The following is a 14,985-nucleotide window of genomic DNA, read 5'->3' as shown; positions in this document are numbered from 1 at the left end:
AGAATCTAGCGAAAAAAGTAATTCCTATCATCGCCCACATCGGCCCGCTCTGCCTACGGCCGATGTGCTTGCCCCACCAGTCTATGTAGGTTTCTCTGTCCCTGGATCATTTGAAGCAACCTCCAACAAGGTTGCAATGTGAGCATCCCAGCTAGCTCGGGAATCTTCCCGCAGTGGTCAAAGGTGTCCTGGCGTCCTGAGACCCTATTTGTCTCCCCCCCGTCTGGCCACCTGGACATGGTCACAAAAGCCGTAGACAGTGAAATACACAGGTCACCTAGTTAACTTGCTGCGCTGAGCCTAGCTCTTGGTCGGCCGAATCGCAGCGAATCGCAGCCCTAAGAGAACGGGCAACCGAGAAGAAGGCATTACATTCCCGCGTGGCGCTGGAAGGTGGTGGTGGTGTGTGCCATTTGTGTGTCCTCAAGCATGTATCTGTATCAAAACTGTGTGGTTCTTTGGTGGAGGCCACAGACGTTCGAATCCGACTCTGGACCTCCTTCCACTTCCTGCATTTGTCGGTAATTGCCTGGCTGTCCGTTTTCCTGCATCACGGATGTAACGTCAATGACGCGGAAGGACAAGGCTCTTCCCCCCCACGGGTTGGTATATATACGCACATGTGCGCCATATGCTTGGTTTATCTGAGCCAAAATCCACTCAACTTAGCACTCGCTTCATGCAGGCTTTCGAGGACCAACCTACCGAGAGGAGAGACGCAAAGAAGAGCATTTGGCCCGCGGCGGCCAGCGGGTTGCACAAAACATGATGCGCATTGCCGTCGCAGGTGGAGGTGGACTCGGATTCCTGCTGGCGCTGCAGCTGGCACAGGCAGCCAACGCTTACAATGTCGTGGTTTTATCAAGATCTGTTGGTTCGCCCAATTTCATGCCAGGCGCCTGGGCTACGATGTTAATGTGACGCAGGCAAGACCCGAATTCGGCCAGCTCGACGTCCAACTCCATGTTGTTGACTACGGCGACCACGACAGCTTGACCTTTGCTCTTCAAGGCGTGGATCTGGCCATATCGACCATATCGGGAACGGAGCAGCTCAGCCTCATCAACGCCGCCGGACGTGCCCGCGTCCGCGTCTTCGTACCGTCAGAATTTGAGGGCAGTCTGAGTCGCCGGCCATCGCACAACGACCCATTGGACCGCGGGTCGAGTCAGGCAATTGCCCTACTGAAGCAATGGGAGAACTCATCTCGCATGAGATACACCGTCTTTGCGTGTGGCATATTCATGGAGCGATTTCATCCCTACGGGTTGGGGTACCTCAACATTGGATACAGGAGCGGAGTCTCTGGCGCGGGAGACTACCTCCTCGACATCAACCATGCAACGGCAGAATATGCGGCGGACAACTCTAAAGGACATACGGTACGGGTGTGCTTGACCTCGGTCTACGATGTAGTGCGGTTCATCGTAGCAGCCATTGATTTGGGTCCACGAAATTGGCCTCACGAATTCACCATGCGGGGGGATAGAATGTCTGTTCGAGACGTAGTTGGAACGTGCAGTCGCGTCAGCAACGGTAAGGTGCCTGCCCTCCCTGCCTTGTCCTTGTGACTTCAATGTTGTGTCCATATCCTTGGCCGGAATGGCGAATCCCTTCCGCGTTCTGTGCGGTTTTTTTATTGTTCCTTTTTTTTGGCTTTTTTTTCGGTACCGAATGCTAACTGTGCCTGGTCAGTGGCGTTTGATCATCACATGCGGCAGGGCTCAGAACTCCAGGCCTTTTTAACTTACTTTGGTCAAGCTGGAGACGGTGACAAGGTCGCGTATTACCAGCGATTGATTGCCACAACGAATGGGCGCTATGATTTCTCAAGGGCATCACTCAACGATGCCTTGGAAAAGAACGGCCAGGGTGATGTGCAGCCCATGACCTTGTTACGGTGGTTCACAAATGTCTGGCAATCATTATGACGGGAGCGCCAAATATTGCAGGGCACGAGTCTGGTCCGCATAATTCTGGTCCAGTTGTGAAACGGTGAGCAAGGAAGACAGACCTTGCGAGTCGAGGCTGTTTGGGTATATTTTGGGGGACAAAAAAAAAATGGCAACAAGCGACAAGCAACAAACTGGGTAGCATCGATGGCATCTGGCGACGGCGTTCAATCTCGGGACTCTTTTTTGCTTTTCTTTTCGACTTGACATTGGTTTTTTGGAATTAACAGTGACAAATACCCCAATTTTATTTTTACTTCGGTGTTTTTTTTTGTTCCCCCTTTTGCAGGACGCTCCTGCTCAATCAAGGAAACGGGGGAAGGTGCAGGTGAAGCACCAGTCAGGAGCAGGACAAGGATCCTACGAGGTGGACGGCATTGACAGCAGTGGGCGATTGCTCCTTCCGCATTTGTTTCGATTCTCGGTAGAATGATTGATATCCCGCGCAGCAACATGGAGGCGGTGACATCCGAAAAACAAGAGTAAATAGGCGACTCTTTTCTTCTTTTATATAGTTAAATTCCCAATGGTGAAGATACAACCCTCAATGGCTTTAGCCCGCCTCGTACGTCATGGAACTCATCCTTAGTTGGCGAAGCGCTGTAGCTGTCGCGTGCACCAGCGGCGCTTGCGATGCAGCATTGCTGGTTCGCCTCTCCACGCATATTGTCATCGTTCAACGTTATTAATGCACGTCTGTGCCGGCATGCTGTTAAAATGTAACCAAGAGTGTGCCTGGCCATGCGTTAAGGTTCCTTCCATTACCCAAAGGGGCATCTTTTATCTACAATTATGGATCGTTCGGCTGTCGCAAAAAAGCGGTTGTCAACGTCGCATCTGCTGTCAGCACTTAAACTCACGGCTCGACTTCCGGGCTGGAACCGCGCAATGGGTCTCAACTCTTGCTGGTGGTTGGTGTACCTCGGCGGCGGGCTCCTTCAGCTTCTGTTGTAAAACTTGAACAAGTCTGAGGTGCTGTATTTTGCTCATGTAGTTCATCTCAGCTCCAATTTTCAACACGACCAGCCCATTTCTATATTTAGCCGCAGCGCTGATGTTGAAAGCCTCAGCTCCTCAGCTCTCCAATGTTGGACCAACATGCATTTCGTCGTCCACCGTGACCCATGCTTTCAGCTCCTGTAGGAACGGCCTTGCGTTGAAGCAATATCTCTCCAGTTGTGATTCCCGTCCCCAACGCCGCATACGTCAGCCCAATACAAGCACATTTTTATGCAGAATTATGCAAGCACATTTCCCTCCTCGATGTAAACTGTATGATTTATGCCTCAGCAGCAGTCTCATTCATCGTCTCCCTCTCTGGGTCGAACTCTTCACCGAACTCGGTCACAATCCATAGACAAAACTCCTCCCATTGAATTTGCCATTCTTTCAACCTCTGTGCCTTGATACCACTGCCTAAGCTGGCTTGACGGATATCATTTGCCCACGCCGTAGCGTCTTGGTCTTCAAAAGCTGCCCACCTGACACTGTTCTCGGCCAAGCTTCCCAAGCCCGCGAGTCCGAGATTATCCCAACCCTGGAGAGCCTGCCAGAAATCATGAGACATGCCAGCGGTATCCTGGCCAAGCATGGCTGGATCATCATTGCAGAGGCAGCATGCAACACCACGGGCTAGCAATGCGGGCAGTGGATGTGCTAGAACAGAACCACATAGTCGAAGGACTTCGTTTGAAATGGGGCACGACTCAACCAGAATGCGCTTGTCCTTGACCATGTTGATGAGCAACGGATGCTTGTATAAGCTGTAAGCATGGCCAATACGTCTTGTCCCGAGTAGGATGGCATCGAATAAGTTTGAATCAGTGCTGTTTCCATCACCAAGTGTTTCACCGGCGTGGAAAAAGAACGGAATATTGACTTCTTCCTGGGAGCACTGCTTTCGGAACCAAAACAGCTCCGGTACCACGTCCACCAGCGGCTTCCCAAGGTCCTCGGGTCCAACCAAGTCATATCCCGCGATGAGGTGGGGGAACTCCATTTTTGTCGTGATGCAGTGGTCCATGTTCTCAATCATTGATCTCGTATCGACACTACGCAGCGTCGTCCAAATAATGGTCAGCCCCCAGAAGCCTTCACCTTCCGGAGAGGCTTTGAACTTGGCAACCTCTTCTTCAATGACGCGGAACAGGTGGCTGTAATTGTCCTCGGGTTCTTCCTGCCGATCACGGCAATAGTTAAGTGGCCAGGTAAACCTAGAATGAAATTGTCAACATCAAAATGCCCAAACGCGATGGCTCCTGATACATACCTCAGCTCAACCCAGTTGACTCCATCCGATTTCAACTGGCTCATCAGGTGTTGCAGGAATGCACGGAATATGGGCTCGTAGTGAATAATAGTGGCGACGACGACGAAGCATTTTGCAAACTTTCGCCAGATTGCGTCGATACCATGATGTTGCTCGTGGCTGTCGGTCGTTGATAATGTACAGCGGCTTTTCAGCCATCGAAGGAAGCCCTGACGGCCATCATCGGGGAATTCGTCAGCAGCCTTGGTGAGCAGAATGAAGGTTTCGGGCTTATAAGACCCTTCCCAAAGAGAGCCTTCGGTTCTCTCCTTTGCCTTATACCGGAAATTTACGGCAGCACTTTCCAGGGCCACTTTACTGTTGAGCGGCCTGTCGCTTGACAGGTGCATTCCAGGGGTCTTGAGCAGCACGTCAAGGATATAGTCAAAGCTGACCATTGCATCCATGTGAGAGTGTAAGAGACAGCCCTTGGGCATTCTCCTGACAATCTTCCACAGGTTAGTGCTCTCCATACGGTCCTTAGCGAGCATGAACATCATTCCGGGAAAGATGCTCTGGTGGGAGCTCTGAGCCATGTCCTCCTCAACATCCGGAGTCCAGACAGTCTTTTTCTCATGACTGCGGATTCGGTCGACAATGGTGCAGGCTCTTTTGGCGATTGGAGAAAGAGATTTGCGGAAGGAAGCGTCTGAACGTGTCGTCTTTTCCTGATTGATAAGATGCTCACGGCCAGCCATGTACTTCTGAATAAAGGGATCAGACGCCGAGGGAATATCCTGGGAGACCTCCTCCCACACATCATTTGGCATTGCCATTTTGGGGGCGAAGGGGACTGTGAGTGGCCGGGTGCAGAATCGTTGCGTGCATAGATCTTGACTGGAGATTGGCACAATGAATAGCCGCAATGTACGAGGCTGAAAGAGAAATGTGACAGAAGTCGAGCAGCAGATCGATCCAATTAAATGGTAGCAGCGTGTCTCGGTTGTCACCGTCGTCACCGACACAGCAGTTTCCGAATGAGGACTTGAGGTTTCTCTTGTCCTTTCCGGTAAAGTATCCGCCGCGGGTTCCTCCGATTAGGTGGACAGTGGCAGAGCTTGGTATGGAGTAGCACAAAAAGTCCTGGATGCGTCAGATCAGACAAGGTAGCTTCGGCAGCGGGGGCTTGTAAATTCACGACTGGCCTTGTCCTATGTGCATATGCTGCAACACTTGGGAACAGACGGAGCACTTCACAAACAATAGCGTCTCGTAAGAGTCAGCTTACCGTGCAGGGCTGCCAAAGCTCACCAAAACTTCGAGGTGTCAGGGGCGGAAAAGTCAGTCGAGCTCGTGCTGGAGACGGGGCGTCAGCCAAAGGTTTGGGAGCAGGTGAGAAAAGAGCCAGTCAAGATAAGAGGAGGCATCATCATGGCGGGGTGACTGCACGACGGCAAGCAGCGGCGAGTGACGAAATGCTGGAGTTTTTATTTAGTGTGGGTGGATCGACCAGATTTTGGCTCTTCAAGAATGGAGTACGGATGAGAGGCAGCAGTGATAATCATGTAGCAATTGAATATTGACATGGAAATGAGGGAAACGGGCAATGATTTTGACACGCTTCCACGTCATGGGTCAGTTGTACTGACACGGCTACGTGCAGCGCATGGCATGATGTGATGTGACGAAGTGAAGAATTGAGAAGTCAAGTTGCTCTTTCTCCGCACAGACCAGACCACAGATGCACCTTCCTGTGGAACATCGGACGCCTGCCTAATCTCTGATCTGACCGCACTGCTGTGCCATCGTTACTCCATGTCTGTACTTCGTACTCCTTCATCGATGTCTGGAGACAACTTGACGCCTCCTTGTGCGGAGTACAGCAGCACATTGATACTCTCACATCTTCCTTCAGCAAAGACTCAAGTTGGTCCGTTGGTTCAAGTTATTTCCACCTGCAGACAAACTTACAAGCCACTAGCATGACAAACTCAATCCCCCAGCTGCTTGCCCGAGACACCATCACATCACGCAGCCTATTAGCATCAAGATGTGCCTCTCCACAAGTGCCGTCCATTTGCCTCGCCCGCACCACAACTCAATCGCATCACTCTGTTGGTCGAAGCCTCCCAGGTACAATCACGCCGTCCGGTCGAGTCCAATGGCTCGCCCATGAGCCATCACCACAACCACTTACACCGCTCCCTCTGGTCGTCACGCACCGTCTCTCCTTTCCAAACTACCGGTAGCGTCCTCTATCTCCCGCCCATTCACCGTCACCGAACTCGCCCTCATTTCATCACCTGCAGCCAACATCACAGGCACATCACCATCGGGCGCTTAAGACTTCAAGCCCCGTAGGATGACCTGCAGGAACATTGGCCAGTACTGAGTCAGATGTGGATGAAGTAGCTCGTTGCCCTTTTGGGTATGACCGAATGCACGTTTCACCTCGATGGGAAGCTCGACTTGACCAACAGCATTTGACGGGTGAGTCGATTTCGGAAGTGATGCATGTTGGTGATGGGAGCTGCATGGATATCGATAATTGATCCATTGGCCTTTGTGTGAGACGATGGGTCAATGATGTCTTACAAAAAGGCTGTAAGTTCCCTTTGTTTACTTGGATTTTGGTGCGTCCAAGTCACTCAAACAATCTTCCACATTGTTATCATATCGATAATTACTACCACAATGTTGCTCTTAAGCTTTCTTACACTCACTCTTCTCCCAGCAGCGAGGTCCCTCTCTGTCCCGCGGCAATACGTCCCGCCTGGCACATGCTGCTTCACTTTACATGATTCATCCACCGGCCAAATCGTCCAGCAGGACAGCGGAATCGGCTACACATACCTGGGCGGTTCTTTTCCCACCGGCTGGTACTGCATTAATCTTTCTGATCCCAACAAGATTCTCTGGGACGCCTTCAACAACGCATGCTTCGTCAACCCCGATAGCGTGTTTCAGTGCCTCGATCCTATTCCGAGCAATGATGCCTGGGCTATCCAGCAGAGCGGCGGAAATGTCTTGGTCGTGGTCAATGGTTCTTCAGAATTCAAAGTATGTCCCACGAATACCGGGAACATGATCTTTACCAGTGCCAAGAGGGACGGCAACTGCAGACCATTGAAGCTGAAGGCGCAGGGGTTGAAGGGAACGTGTGGCAGTTTCCGTGGCTGATTTATACCATACCAATCGACCTGCTGGCCAGGTTGGGATATATATTTTCACGCTTAGTTTCATAATTTCTTAGTCATAGGATGCTCAGTATGCACCGCTTATATCCATACAACTTCATGAGAACAAGTTACAACTTGGCAGCCATGCCTCTCGTCTCGCCATACACAATCTCCAAATCCTTCTTCAACTCCTCCTCTGTATTTGCCCTCACCCTCCTCTCCACCCCAAACTTGTCTTCCACAAACCGCGTAAACACCTCCTTCGCAACTACACTCCCATCCGTACCAGCATCGACATACGACAACAGCGAAGTAATGATGTCACCAAGCAGCCACACAACCTCCCTCGCCTCGCCCATCAAGTCCGCCTGCTCCGTCTTCTCAATCTTCCTCCTCAACACCTCCCATTTCTCAACTGGTTTCCAACCAGTCGGTCTTCCAATCTTGCCCCGAAACTCCCACGCCTTACGAATAACCTCATCCAACGCGGACAGAGATTCCGCCCCTCCGCGCACATGCTTCATAGCCCGTATCAAATCCGTGCACAGCACATCCGTCGTGCCCTCCCAGATGGGCAGCACGCACGTATCCCTGTATATGCGCGAAATGTTCAGATATTCCTGCTCCTCGTTGACGAGGTAGCCCACCCCGCCGAGGGATTCCATGCACGAAAATAGCAGTGCCACGGACGGTTTGCACACGTACGCCTTGGCGAGCTGCGTCATGATACGGAGCAGCGGCTCGACCAGCTTCTTCTGCGGTGTGAGGACGTCTAGTGCCGACGAGGGCTTCGTGTCCAGCGCGTGCTCTGACACGCCGAGGATGTAGGACGTGTAAAAGGTGACGAGCATGAGGCCGTGGTACTCTGCTGACATCTTGGCCAGGGTCCTCATGTGAAGGGGGCTGTCGACGAGCCTCATTCTCTTTCTGTTGCCGGCACCGACTTCTCGTACGAGGGCGTATGCTCGCGCAATTCCTAGACCGCGACCTACGCCGCCTACTGCTGCGACTGCAGAGTGAACTCGCGTGAGTGTGAGGATGGTGCTGATTTCGTGGATACCCCTTCCTTCTTGGCCAATCTTCCAGCCGCGCATGTGCTCGAGGACAAGTTCCGCAGTGGGGAGGGACTGTGTGCCGAATTTATTCTTGAGGCGCTGGATGCGGACACCGTTGAGCGTGCGGCCGTCGTCCTTGGGCTCGCCTGTTAGTGTCGTGGCTTGCGGATCGTGCTTCCGCATGGGAGCGAGAAAGGTTGATAATCCGCCGGCGGCAGTTCGAGCGAGCAGGACGGACATTTCGGAATCGGTAGCACTAGAAAACCACTTGAATCCGTTGATGGACCATGGCCCCAGAGGAATCTGATCCTGTTTAGAGGCGAATCCCTTGGCTCCCTCAGGCTGATATGTCGCGACAGTTTCGGTGAGGGAAACGTCGCTCCCGCCTGTTCGTTCCGTCATCCACTGTCCACTCGTCCAGGCATATCCGGGATCACGAGATGTAAGTCGTCTGTAGGCATTCTCAAAGACCTTCTTCTCTTCTGAGGATAGAGCTGCAGAGAGTTTTGGGTGAGTGAGGTGGCGACGAAGGAGACACGCTGCGCCGTCTTGCATGGCGGATGGGCAACCTACGTTTGCGCAGGATCCTACCCAGAGGTGGGTGCGGAGGAACTGTAGGGGCCGGGAGAATGCGCCATATGGGGTGTCATATCCAGTTGCTACCATTCTATAGTTTGCATCAGCATGTTGAAAGAGAGATCTGGATATGGTGAGAAAGAGAACATACCCCTTTGAGAGCCCAAAGTCTTGCAAATTCCGCCATCCCTCACCCGTTATCAGCTCGCCCTTCCATTTCCCAAAGGCATCTCTCCCTGAGCCTTTGAGATACGGCTTATTATGTTCCGAATCAGTAATCCACGTAAAGATCTGATCAGAAATGACATCTTGTCCAAACGACGATACTTCACCCTCTGCCTTGGACACTACATCCGCAGAAAGAAACACTACATGAATTCAGGTCAGCATACGCCAAACATGTCAGCAGCAACGGAGAGACTTACGCCTGAAGCACCTCTGGAACGAGGCATCATCATGAAACTGGTTCTTCAGAACTGGCGCCTTCTGAAAGAAACCCTTATCTGCCCCTGAAGACTCCATGGTCAAGTCAAGCCGTCAAGTTTCAGCGAAATGCACACTGAGATAAACGTTCAATATGTGTAAAAGAGCAATGGTGTCAGCTACCAAGATAGTATAAGTAAGTCGACAGTCACGAGCAATAAGGCGGAGTGGTTCCGCACATCGATAAAGTGGCGTCTGGAGAGACCGAGGCATGTTGACGTTTCAGTGGGAACACCTCCATCTTCCGGAACGGTTTCCGTGGATGTGGGATGATTACTGCAAATGTACGCGGTACTGCGCCGCGGGTTTTCAACAGCTCATCTTAAGTGTATGCGCATTGCTTTCCTATTCGGCTCGGATGCAACGGTTGTGCGGAATGGATGGGAGATGAGTATTCTCCATGAGAGCAGGCATGTGAGTGAGTGCGGGGAGATCTGAAGATCAGGGAAATTGGTGCGGAATGAAGGCCACCCCATAAGCAGAATATCATGAGGAAACGCGATGCAAGATGTGATGGTGATACAATACAATAATAGTACACCTCAATCAGAGCAGCTGAGAGTGAAGCTATAAATAATTAAAGACAACGCTGACAACTCATGTCAGACAATCTCACTCCCAAAATAATGCTAGCCTAGCTCCATGAGTCCAATTTCATTACTGGCTGACTCCACATGGAGGGCAACTGAACCAATCAGAGCCACGTGAGCACAGAAATCATCTCCACACAGATCTGGATACATTCTTAATAATTATTATCGAGCTCAACAAACAACTAAGCCGCAGTCGTCTAGGGGTAAGGACACCAGTTTGTGGATCAGCGAAGCACTGGAAACCGAGGTTCGAGTCCTCGCTGCGGCACGTTATTTTTTCGCCATTTCAAGCTCTGAAACAGCGAATTAGAATCCTTTCTTTTGAAAGCCGCAGTCGTCTAGGGGTAAGGACACCAGTTTGTGGTTTGGATTAATTGCAAGTCACTGGAAACCGAGGTTCGAGTCCTCGCTGCGGCACAGATATTTTTTTGGCTCATTGGGGATGCTCCAATATAAATATATCTTTTTGCTACGTGCAGGCATTTAGCAGCAGGTGCCTCCCTTTGTTGGCCAGCGTTGTTGTGTCTGCCCCTTGTACACTGCATATATAGTAATTTCATCAAGAAGAGCATGAGCTGGGGCTTCTTTTTGAATCCAGCAACAAGTAAACAGTTCTTCAGCCCTGTTCCTCGCCATACTTGATACCTTGTCGGCATCATAGATTCAACTTTGCATTAGAACCGCTTGTTTTCTGTGTTTGCATACCAGCCAGTCATCTTTGCAGCAGGAAAGGAGAGACCATTTCAGGATGCCAGCACAGAAGCGTATAAGGTGACAAATACTCTCAGGTCCCCTAGCAATCCGACTTGGCCAGACACATTTAAGCCTCTGTGTTGCGTGCACTGGGCAAGTCGGCACGAGAACGTACTCACGTTGCCCCAAATGTCCGTAAAAACCTCAATGAATGTGTTGGAATGTGAGTCTTTAGTCTCTGATGATCAAGGATCCGGGCTTACAACCGACCTCCGCTACACAAAGGGGTTGGCACCCCATACGTAGTTCAATCAGTCACATACACTCTAGCCGACAGGCATGGACCATTTTTTCGAGGTGCGTTCGCCTATCAGTCCCCGTTGGGTTCGATAATGAATACTCTGTGCTCCACGATAATGGGAAGTGACGGGACTGACGATGTAAAGTATTTGGCGGCCGCTACCTGTTGTGCTGCCCATCACCTACATGGGCCCCGGAGGAGTCAATCACAAGCTTGCATCCCAACACCAGCTTCTCCGTATATCAGGTGTATTGAAGGAAACACTCTGTGGACTGTTACTGTATACGGCATTGTGTTGTGCCCTTGTAGCTGGCGGCCTTATCAGTGTTGAGAAAAGATGCCGCAGGAAACGACAAATCACTGTTGAACTCTAGTTCGGTGTGTGCTAGGTCCTTGGTAGGATTATATAGCTCTGTCATCTATTGGGTCCAACGAAGTCAAGACTGGAGATGCATTGCATTAATACCGTAAAGCTTCAACATGGTTGAACGAAGAATCTGGCAGCATTGGTCTGAGCTGGCCAAGTCATATTGGCCCGGCTATCCGCCAGTCGGGAGCAGCGTACATGTACTCCGTAACTACAGGCCGTCCTGATCCGGGGCCTGTGCAGCTGAGCAGGCGTTACTCCGGACTCAAAAGTGTGGCAGTTGACCCGTCCAGTGGTATGCAGGACGACCAACCTTGACAACAACCCAGACCAGACAGGATATGAGGGAAAACGAAGTAAAGGTCTTAGCATTAGGCGCATGGCCTCAGCCGTCAATCCGCGAGATTCATTGACGAGTGCCGCCACTATAGGACAGAGCTTCATCAAAGAACACAAAATGCCGTCTCAGCATGGTAGATGACGCTGCAATGTACAGTCATTCGAGGTCTCCGGTGGATTCAATGGTCCAAAGCACGGTGAGAAGGTTAGCCAGATGCTCAGGTGACTACTTTCCCTTCGCTGTTGGGAGATCTCGCTCCCGGCACAGCCTGAACTGAGGATACGGGGTCGTCGGTGCGTCCCATCGGAGACTATCTTTCGAGATTGAGAGTAAGTCGCACGCGCGACGTTTACCTGCCATGAGTGCATTGTCATTTTCACCGACCAGCAGGATTGAAAAGGCCAGCAAATGCAATTCGGGACCATCTGACCATTGGAACCGGGGGTAGAAAGCTCAAATCCCCTTCATGCATGTATCTGGGGCATGCAGAAGCCACCAAGGCGCTAAAATGTAATCTTGACTGGGCATTGAACAATTGAAGAAGAAAGTCGAGCGGCAATCTACTGGGACCGCAAAGCTCTGGCCTTGCATGTGCAGACACACGCCCTGTTTGTACACCCCTCTGCTCGAACTCACGCTGGCATTCAGTCAAACAAGCCTGCCGTTCGCCTCGCCAGATGCCAAACACCAGACACAAGGCGCCAGGTATCTCCCGCAGCCGTTGAGATATGTGCTGTTGTCTGTTGGTGCAGGCTGCCACATATCTTTCGGCCCAAGTGCTGCGATATTGCAAGCCCAATATAGCAAACAAAAGCAAGGCCCAAGGCGGCTACGGCGCCTCTAATCAACAGAAAGTGACTTCCCAGGTCATCTACTACCCTGGCCACTTGTTACGGTGAAGCTGAGCTGGCGGACAAGCGGTGGAAGACTGTGTCCATGTTTCGCCAAGTATTTAACGCTCTCAAGTCAGTGACCGCCACGGTTGAGAGGCGGGCGGGGGAAGCGAACTCGTTGAGAGTCAATCAAGACATGGCGCCAGCCTCGACGATCGCAAGGTGTACCACTCGTGCGTGCAAGGAGTCCTGGCGAATGCAATCGTCTTTAAAGGTGATGTTTCTATGTAAGCAAAACACTCTGTTCGTACCACCACGTAATGTGGCCGTCACCACACACCTGCAGCTGATTGCCTTTCAGTTGCTGCCAGTTCGCCTTGACGTGTTCTTGCCATCATGAGTCTCAGCGGGACCAGACCGGGACCAGACGGCATCGACACCATCATGTGGAGGCGGACGGAGGTAACAATACTGAAGCAGGAAGGCGTTATTGGCGCTGGGCCGGCCTGGAGCAGGCGCTATGTCTGGTGAGCCGGCTGAAATTGATGGACCAACGTTTGGAAGAGACACGCCCCAACAGCTTCATGGCTTATCCATGGCAGCAAGTCACGTCTTGTGAGGCCAGACCAGCCCCAGCGCCACGACGTCACCACGGATGACTTGACTGCCACCGCTTTCGGAGGTCCCTGCTTTTCTCCATGTCTGGTCCTTGACTCCTTGGGACGGCCTCATACGACCAACAAGTGGCGGAGGACAGTCTGGTCGTAGATTTATCCCGTCCGCCATGACTTGTGCCGTTCTGGATGGGATCGACTGGTGCAAGGATGGCCACGGAAGCAGAGGAGGGAAAAGAATTAATGGATGCAATTCGCCCGGAATGAGCAGGGTTTTTGGTTGCAATTGGTGAAATTGACGACTTGGTTCGAGTGTCGTTGTCGTGCGCTTGCCCTGGGTTGCGACCCCTCGCAGCGGCAGGCGGTTTGGGACAGCAGCCTCGTGCCTTCCGCAAATATTGCTTTTATTGCACAAGCATGGAGTACCTGGGTACTTTATGAATCAGACTTGACTGGAGTAAGTACCAGACGGTCTGGTGCCAGACATCGTCCACACTTTGCTTTGCCTCACTTGGAGCTCGAGCTATGCGGCCTTAATTGCTTCGTTAACCGAGACATCACTGTTCCTCCGTTCTTTGTGTGATCAATTGGCTCATTGTCCCCAGGGTTTCGTCGTCTCCGGTTGTTCCAAGCTGTTCGAATGTGTGCCACAAGCCGTACACTCATTCATGGCTCCGGTTGCATGGACAAAAACGCACGAGTCGAGTCGACATGCCTGTTTCATCGCCATGCTTTGATCTTTTTCCAACGCGAGCCGCTCTATGCTGACGTGAATATCTATGGGACAAACTGCCAACACCGAGGCAGGCAGGTCAATATCTGTGCAATGCAATACAATTCCATCGGCCAGTCAACAAATGTTCATCCCGTTTTACCGTTCAACCTCAAGCTCGTAACGGGAGGCGAACCAACCGACCCGGCATCTCCACTACAAAAGTGGACTATCTGGAACCACACTCCTCTGCCGGGGGGGCGTGCGCCTCAAATGCTCCCGGCTTGTCTCTTCTTGATTCATCGCTCCCCGTCTAGCGCTTTCTCTCAGCCTTCCCTATAAAGGAGCCCATCCGCTGACGCAGTTTGCCATCAGCCTGGTTTGTAATCTCTCCCTCCGTTTGTCATAATCCTCTACTTTTGTGACCGAGAACTTCTCTCTTGCCTGTCTCTCTTCGAATAACCAAACTCTTCTTCCTTCATCAACTCTACATTCGTTTAGAGTCCTATCGTTGGCGTCCTTCTCGTTTGCCCGAGCCGTCGTCTCCGTACTCGGCGGATCAATCAAGCATCTCCAAGCTACGACATCTACCCCGTATCAACGCAACAGCTGCTATACATACGCCGTTCATCATGCCCGGAAAGAAGATTCGATGCGGTGCCAAGGATTGCCGAGAGCCAGTCCAACGTATCTTTGGCGACTGTGGCTTCTGCAATGGTCACTTCTGTGGCAAGCATCGCCTGTTAGAGGACCACAAGTGCAGTGGACTTGAGGACGTGAGTCAACTCCAACATTTATGCTGAACCCTCACCCTTTAATTGTCTGATAACGAATACTGACTTGTTTGCTTTTACTTTTCCAGTGCAAGAAACAGTCACACGAGCGTAACGCTGCACAGTTGGAATCGGAGAGGACGCAGGTCATCCGTGGCGTTTAACTGGGGCAGCACATGACTCTAGCACCGTACCAAGTCCGGCCATTGCCAAGAAGCTTCGAAGCTGCCATGGAAAGTCAAATCCGACCCGGACAAAGCTCCTCA

General features: G+C 51.6%; 7 protein-coding genes and 2 non-coding genes across 9 annotated transcripts; 6 read left to right on the top strand and 3 right to left on the bottom strand.

Annotated features, from left to right (window-relative positions):
* Positions 1-768: 768 nt before the first annotated feature.
* Positions 769-1,931, top strand: VFPPC_14198 (isoflavone reductase family protein; the record flags this gene model as incomplete). The annotated part of the gene is made up of 3 exons (XM_018291967.1): positions 769-870; positions 927-1,536; positions 1,696-1,931. The coding sequence occupies 3 exons, from the start codon at positions 769-771 to the stop codon at positions 1,929-1,931; spliced, it is 948 nt and encodes a 315-aa protein (XP_018139719.1).
* A 1,300-nt stretch (positions 1,932-3,231) lies between these two features.
* Positions 3,232-5,036, bottom strand: VFPPC_07296 (CECR1 family adenosine deaminase; the record flags this gene model as incomplete). Its single annotated transcript, XM_018286178.1, has 2 exons — positions 3,232-4,165; positions 4,222-5,036. 2 exons carry the CDS (start codon positions 5,034-5,036, stop codon positions 3,232-3,234), a joined length of 1,749 nt encoding a protein of 582 aa, XP_018139720.1.
* Positions 5,037-6,526: 1,490 nt separating this feature from the next.
* Positions 6,527-6,757, bottom strand: VFPPC_16594 (hypothetical protein; the record flags this gene model as incomplete). The annotated part of the gene is made up of 1 exon (XM_018294347.1): positions 6,527-6,757. One exon carries the CDS (start codon positions 6,755-6,757, stop codon positions 6,527-6,529), a length of 231 nt encoding a protein of 76 aa, XP_018139721.1.
* A 137-nt stretch (positions 6,758-6,894) lies between these two features.
* On the top strand, positions 6,895-7,380 carry VFPPC_14197 (hypothetical protein; the record flags this gene model as incomplete). The annotated part of the gene is made up of 1 exon (XM_018291966.1): positions 6,895-7,380. One exon carries the CDS (start codon positions 6,895-6,897, stop codon positions 7,378-7,380), a length of 486 nt encoding a protein of 161 aa, XP_018139722.1.
* Positions 7,381-7,507: 127 nt separating this feature from the next.
* Positions 7,508-9,532, bottom strand: VFPPC_07295 (acyl-CoA dehydrogenase; the record flags this gene model as incomplete). The annotated part of the gene is made up of 3 exons (XM_018286177.1): positions 7,508-9,101; positions 9,162-9,378; positions 9,436-9,532. The coding sequence occupies 3 exons, from the start codon at positions 9,530-9,532 to the stop codon at positions 7,508-7,510; spliced, it is 1,908 nt and encodes a 635-aa protein (XP_018139723.1).
* A 172-nt stretch (positions 9,533-9,704) lies between these two features.
* On the top strand, positions 9,705-9,884 carry VFPPC_16595 (hypothetical protein; the record flags this gene model as incomplete). The annotated part of the gene is made up of 1 exon (XM_018294348.1): positions 9,705-9,884. One exon carries the CDS (start codon positions 9,705-9,707, stop codon positions 9,882-9,884), a length of 180 nt encoding a protein of 59 aa, XP_018139724.1.
* Positions 9,885-10,272: 388 nt separating this feature from the next.
* VFPPC_17329 lies at positions 10,273-10,354 on the top strand. Its single transcript has one exon. It is a non-coding gene; the product is annotated as a tRNA-His (tRNA).
* Positions 10,355-10,413: 59 nt separating this feature from the next.
* VFPPC_17330 lies at positions 10,414-10,503 on the top strand. The gene has a single exon. It is a non-coding gene; the product is annotated as a tRNA-His (tRNA).
* Positions 10,504-14,578: 4,075 nt separating this feature from the next.
* Positions 14,579-14,883, top strand: VFPPC_07292 (AN1-like zinc finger domain-containing protein; the record flags this gene model as incomplete). The annotated part of the gene is made up of 2 exons (XM_018286175.1): positions 14,579-14,722; positions 14,809-14,883. The coding sequence occupies 2 exons, from the start codon at positions 14,579-14,581 to the stop codon at positions 14,881-14,883; spliced, it is 219 nt and encodes a 72-aa protein (XP_018139726.1).
* Positions 14,884-14,985: the final 102 nt, after the last annotated feature.

The sequence above is a fragment of the Pochonia chlamydosporia genome, chromosome 7 (genome assembly GCF_001653235.2).
Source record: "Pochonia chlamydosporia 170 chromosome 7, whole genome shotgun sequence".
NCBI classification, from domain to species: domain Eukaryota; kingdom Fungi; phylum Ascomycota; class Sordariomycetes; order Hypocreales; family Clavicipitaceae; genus Pochonia; species Pochonia chlamydosporia.
The sequence above is the reverse complement of the archived record's forward strand: the minus strand, read 5'-3'. Positions and strand labels throughout refer to the sequence as shown.